This window comes from Poecilia latipinna, unplaced genomic scaffold (assembly GCF_001443285.1).
Source record: "Poecilia latipinna isolate Pla-1442-1.1 unplaced genomic scaffold, P_latipinna-1.0 Scaffold197, whole genome shotgun sequence".
Lineage (NCBI taxonomy): Eukaryota > Metazoa > Chordata > Actinopteri > Cyprinodontiformes > Poeciliidae > Poecilia > Poecilia latipinna.
In genome coordinates this window covers 104,942-110,736 of record NW_015112813.1, presented here as the reverse complement: position 1 = coordinate 110,736, position 5,795 = coordinate 104,942, and the positions used below count along the sequence as shown (strand labels likewise).

The following is a 5,795-nucleotide window of genomic DNA, read 5'->3' as shown; positions in this document are numbered from 1 at the left end:
TTTTTTATTTTTTTAATGTTTATTTATTTAGATTTTTGTTAAAAAAAAAAAAGTTTTTGGGGGGCGGGGGGGGGGGGGGGGGGGGGTAAGGTTTGTTGTTGTTTACAGCTGCTAATTTAAACGTACAACTTTCTTTTCTATTCAACCGTCAAAAACCCTGATATTCTAAACTGGTATAACATTTACCATTGACAGAAAATAACAGCTACAATCCCTGCCAAAATAACAAAAATGTATCTTGAAGGTTTCTCATCACCTCTGACCTCTCTAAGTAAACACGTGGCTTCAGTGTGCAAAAGCTTCACATTAGAGAGAAAGGTTCTTTCTGCAGATTCTGATTTCCAATTTCTATAACACCTTGAGCTGCACATATCAAATGCCCCGCTTGAAATTTGTAACAGAAATAGCTCAAAAAATAAAATAAAATAAAATAAACGTGGAAACTTAAATGGAAATCAACAAGCACAGACTTGGGTCCAGTCAAGACTGCGTGTGCCGACAGGCGTGAGCATGACTGCCGCTGCCTTCATTCCTCCTGCCTTGGCTCACAGGACTCCATTTCACTGGAGGCCGGACTTGTTTAACAACCCTCGCTGAAATACAGAAAGCCTAAAGCCATGTAATCAGATGATAAAACTGTAATTGCTGTGGAAATTGCTTTAATCCAACTGTGGTTGTGACACAATTAGGATGAGTCTCAGATAGATAATGTGACTTAATATGACAATATCCCAACACATGACCTCAACCGCCCCCCTCTCTCTCCACCCTCCCGACGTTTGGATTGTGATTTTGCCAATCAAAATGAGATACGAAGGAACTGTTGCTGCATTATGCACACCGCGTTACCAGGCGATACTTTTGAGATTGAACTTAACAAATCAGAGTCCTGACACTGCTCTTATGACCAGCAGGGTTGCATGTTGAATAAGAGGATAATATGTTAATGCAGCGCTGTTAGCATACATTTATGTTTTTGATGTCGCTTTGATTCTCCTGCTCCGTCAACAGCGAAGCCATGAAAGCGCCTCCGTCGGCCTGTGTTTATTTATTTTTTATTCTTTGGTTCGGTGCGCTTTGAGGGGTGGGGGGGGTGGGGAAATAAAGCACACCCCGAATTACTCTTGGCAGTGAGTGTGATTGATTTAAACACTGCTTGAAGACAACACTCGCGATCAATTTGGCTGTCCTTGGTAATGTCATGGTTGTTTAACGTCGGCTGTGATCTCATTAATCATTTCAGTGGGGAAAACTTAGCAAAGGTTTTATAAAGTCGGGAGAAGTTTCAGCACATTTTTGTAAAAGGTAGAGTAAGCTAATAATAAACTAGCATCTGTACAGCTATTTCCTTGACAAAATGTCTCACAATAACAGACCAAAAATAAAAATGCATTAGTAGATATTTTGAAAGCATTATCAAGGTTCATTGAGGCCCAGCACTTTTGATTATATCTGGAGGGGGGTTGAGGGTGCAAATTATGAAATGCCAAAAGCTGGAATGTTCTCATTCTTTTCATCTGAATAAAAGTGGAAAGATGGAAATTTGTTCTGGGTACGTTCACCAACAGGAAGCACCAGGAATACCAATGGGGTGACCATGACTTTGACACACTGGATTATATTTGAACGTGTCTTGATTGTGGCAAGTTTGGAAAATCTAATTTCATTGTGCGAGCAATCGCAACCCTTTAATAATTGGCATCCTGACCCTCTTACAAAAATATTACTGCCACAGGTAGTCTTTCTGTAAAATGACATTTGGTGACCTTGATTAAATCTGCACAGTTATATGGTTTATATGGTACATTTCATAGGAGGTTTCTTCACTTCTGCCATCAGTTATTTTCCAGCAGAAATGAATCCATGAGCGTGCCATCCAGCGTAATGAATACAAATGTTGTGCACTGTTCTGTGGGTGTCCGCCGGCAGGGATGGTCAAAAGCAAAAAAATAAAAAATAAATAAAATAAAATCTGACATTTATTTCAACAGGCACACTACGGACACCAAAACTCTGAAGCCTGTTGTTTATTTTCAAATTGAGATTTATTTAAAAAAATGATTTTCTTCATTCTCCGACTGTCTGAACAATATTAAGATCATTACCATTGTTTTCTTCAAAAGGTATAAAGGTATAGAAGTCATATTAAGCATTCATATTAAGCATGTCGTCTAAAAAAAAACACTCACAACCCCTAACAACCGCCTACTGCCCAATTTGGAGGTGTGTGTACTAACTACACCTGCTGCGGTTGCCAGACTAGGAGCCCTATTTACGTGGGCGCCTGCATGTATGCGTCACCTTGCGAACGGGCCCAGTATTTGTTACTGTGGAGATTGTGGATTGTTGGTTGCAGACATTTGGTGAGATCCGTTGACTTTGCAGCCAGAGAACAGGCGAACTGGGATGTGCACACCAGCTGTCCCACAAAAAGCTTTACAATAATTAATTGGAGAGCGACAGCCCTGGTGTGGACATGATGGGGTTTCCATCTTGCAGCATGACCAGTCCTGATTTTAATTCTCTGATTAACAATCTGCACTACTCGAACTTTCACATATATCAGGAGTAATAGGAACTGAATTACATTTTTAATGCGCCCCGGAAAACATCTTCATGACCCTGCAATCACAGTCCATGTAGCGGCTGATTTTTAATCCTTTAGTGTGGTCTGAGTTTGTTTTAAAGGTCGCACTTAAAAAAAAAGAGAGCAGGTGACCCATCTTAACCACAGGTCACAAGTACTCAAATTAAGGTTCTCCAAATTAGGTAAAGAAAGTAAGTTAGAGAAATTTCAACCAGTTACTTGTAACCTATTAGCACAAATACTTTTAGGTTGCTGCATTCTCTTTTTTTCGGCGAGTAAAAGTCACTTTAAGGCAAGAAACACCAGAGGTATTTTGAAGAAATACCTCATCTAAACTTTTTAAATTCCGACCTACAAAAGCAACAGTGGGTTGACTTCAACAATTGGCTTAATATACCAGCAAGCAGGTGCGATTCAGGCACAATAAACTCTGTAAATGTGGACTGGGTACAGCTAGTTCCAGCTTCTCGTTTGCTCGCTTTACTCCTGGGAGCTCCAAATCACCGAGTGACATTCTCAGAAGGATGGCGAGTTCATGAGTGTTCTCACAACGGCCAAGGTTTTTACCTGCACGGCTTGCTACTCCGTTGGCTTTCTCGCTGTCCTCCACTTGGCATTTCTTTTTAGCGATCTTGTGAAGGATAGACGCCTTCTCGCGAAATTTACCTGCATGCACAAACACAGAAGAGGAGACTTGCTGAGATTAAATTCAAAGCAGCGCATCTCCAAACGTGCTCAGTTTCGCTCCTTCGTCGTCAACTTTGACCTGTTGCAGGCCACATTGTAGGAAGCACGGGACAAACAGGGAAGCAGTGCTATTGTGTTGTTCGAACAATATGGCGTCAGTATGAGGCGGAGTATCAAATATGGTCGACATTTGCAACGTCTTGTTCCTAGATGGAGGCCGAGAGAAAAATCTGTCTTCTGGAGGTCAGACTCATTTAGTCCTTATCAGCTTTAGGAAAGAGGAAACAAAGCAAAGTTCTTCAAAAAAAAAAAAAAAAAAAAACATCAACATGGAGATCCTGTTTCATTCCCAACAGAAACAGAAAGCAGAACACACTCCAGACACCCTAAAAAAAAAAAAACCTGAGTGGAATCAAAATTTGTGGAGCATGTTTCTGACAACAAATTTAATTTTTATGGTTGTGTGCTTAGCAAGAGAAGAACGTTTTTGAGTAAGCAAATCTACAAGTAAATATTCACGCGCTTTCATGCAGACGTCTAGCTGGATATCTGCATATCAGACCCCGCGTGTCTGTTCTCCCCACGCTTGATTTCCACCACTGAAATCGATGCAAAAGATTTTTTTTTTTTCATTTATTTTATTTCAGACAGCACGGCTGATTTGTCAGTGCTCGACACGGTAAGGCGTCAATATGTACTCCACCCAGCCATGTCGACACTGTCTGTGACCTTCAGGCAAAATCATTAATAACCCCAAGTTGGCTGGCTGCTCCTCTGCTCCCGTTTCCTCTCTCTCACTCCTCGTCTCTGCATCGCTTCTCTTCCTCTTCGCTCATCCATCTTTCTCTCACCTCGTCTTTCCGTTGTTTGGCAAAGCACGACCCCGCCCCACACCCCGCCTCCCGGTGCCAAAACGGCAACACGAACACACACGGCACGCGCCACATTTTCACAAGACGGCGTCACATGTTCGAAAGCCCAGACGTCACTCACCTCAGGCGGTTATTCTCAGTTGCTTTTTGTGTTTGACAGCGAGTGTGAATTTGTGTAAAATGTGGGTGAGAAATCGTCGACGAGTCGTGCTTTCGGCCAGGAAACACTCGAAGAACCCAACCAAATTTATGATCAGTAGACTAATTTTAATCTGAGCAAATTCAAAATGCAATTTTCAAGAGATGATTGTCCAAACCAATCTGACTGCTTGGGAGAAAGAACAAAAAAAAAAGCCTCCAAATCTAAAAACTTACTGTGCCATCCTTGGCTGAGGCAAACACCGTCAGAAGTTGCACAGGAGTTTTTGACCTCTTCTTTGCATAATTGTTTGGAAATCAGTGAAATTGGATGGTTTCTGAAGCATTAATCGCATGACACAGCATATATGTCAGAGTCCAATTAAGAGTTTGCTTAGGTAACATAATAATAATAATAAAAAAAAAACTATGTTTCATGCAAAAGTCTTATGACTGTGTTAAACTTTGGTTTTAAAGGTTAATAACTGTCTCAACTTAGGGTTTATGTCACACCTTTATTTGAATTATTCTGCGTATGATATAAACTTCTCTTGAAGGCCCACTTTTCAGGTCAACTGTCCAAGTTTATATCTGGAGCTGCAAGTTTCAAACAGACGTCCAATCTCACAGCAGCCTGTTGACAAGCTACTTTTTTATAGCTTGTCTTATAAATATTATTGAATTAAATTTTTCCTTGGGTATAAAAAATATATATTTGGAAACTGACTCTTTGTTTCATCTCATCTTGCTCAAGATTTCTAATAAACCCGACTGAGACCTTTTCATCTTAACAGTGATTGGATAAATGAAATGTTTGCCCAGCACCTGCCCAAAACCTTCAAAGAATTTATATTTCTGAGGCGTTCAGAGGTGATTCGTTGTTTGCTTCTCAACATTGTTCTGCAGGTTAACCCAAGTACATGTGAACTTAAAATTCACATGCTAAACAGCAGGACCCCTGGTTATTAAGCACTGGTTCTACCACCGCCATGTGTGAAGGTATGCTGCTGCTTTCAAAACATTTTTTTCCCCATTTATGCCAGTAATGGGTGACACACTTTCCAAAGAGTTCATCAATATGTTTGTTGGAAGTAGCAGTGGTTTTTGTCTTGGAACTCTCCCGCAGTGCTTAATAACAACGCTAGCTAATGCTAATGTGCTAACACAGCCATCTTTTAAATGTCCTGTTGAGTGAATATGAAGAGCACGTCTGTAAAGTAGATCACTGAGGGTCTACCCAAGGAGAAAGTGCAATTAATTCATCATCCAGTTAGTATCTTTTTATTTCACTTGTGTTATGGAATCATAGACCATTTAACAATTTAGCATTTGGCATAGATCGTTTAGCTTTTTTCTAAGAGAAAATTAAATATGGAAAAAGGTTTATGCTTTTAACGATGTTGCAAATATATGAAGGAGATGTTCTCACAGGCCAACAGGACTAGCTTGTTATTGATAACTTCAGCAAAGAGTAAAAAAAAAAAAACTTCAAAGACTTGCTTCAGTGTGTT

At 40.3% G+C, this 5,795-nt stretch overlaps 1 protein-coding gene across 5 annotated transcripts in view; it reads right to left on the bottom strand.

The window, feature by feature from the left end:
• Window positions 1-5,795, bottom strand: part of slc24a2 (solute carrier family 24 member 2) — a 65,042-nt gene that overhangs the window by 16,186 nt on the left and 43,061 nt on the right. For all 5 annotated transcript variants that reach the window (XM_015030986.1, XM_015030989.1, XM_015030991.1 and 2 more), the window contains one exon: window positions 3,155-3,253. In XM_015030986.1, coding sequence (XP_014886472.1) covers window positions 3,155-3,253 — 99 coding nt within the window. The remainder of the gene's footprint in view (window positions 1-3,154; window positions 3,254-5,795) is intronic.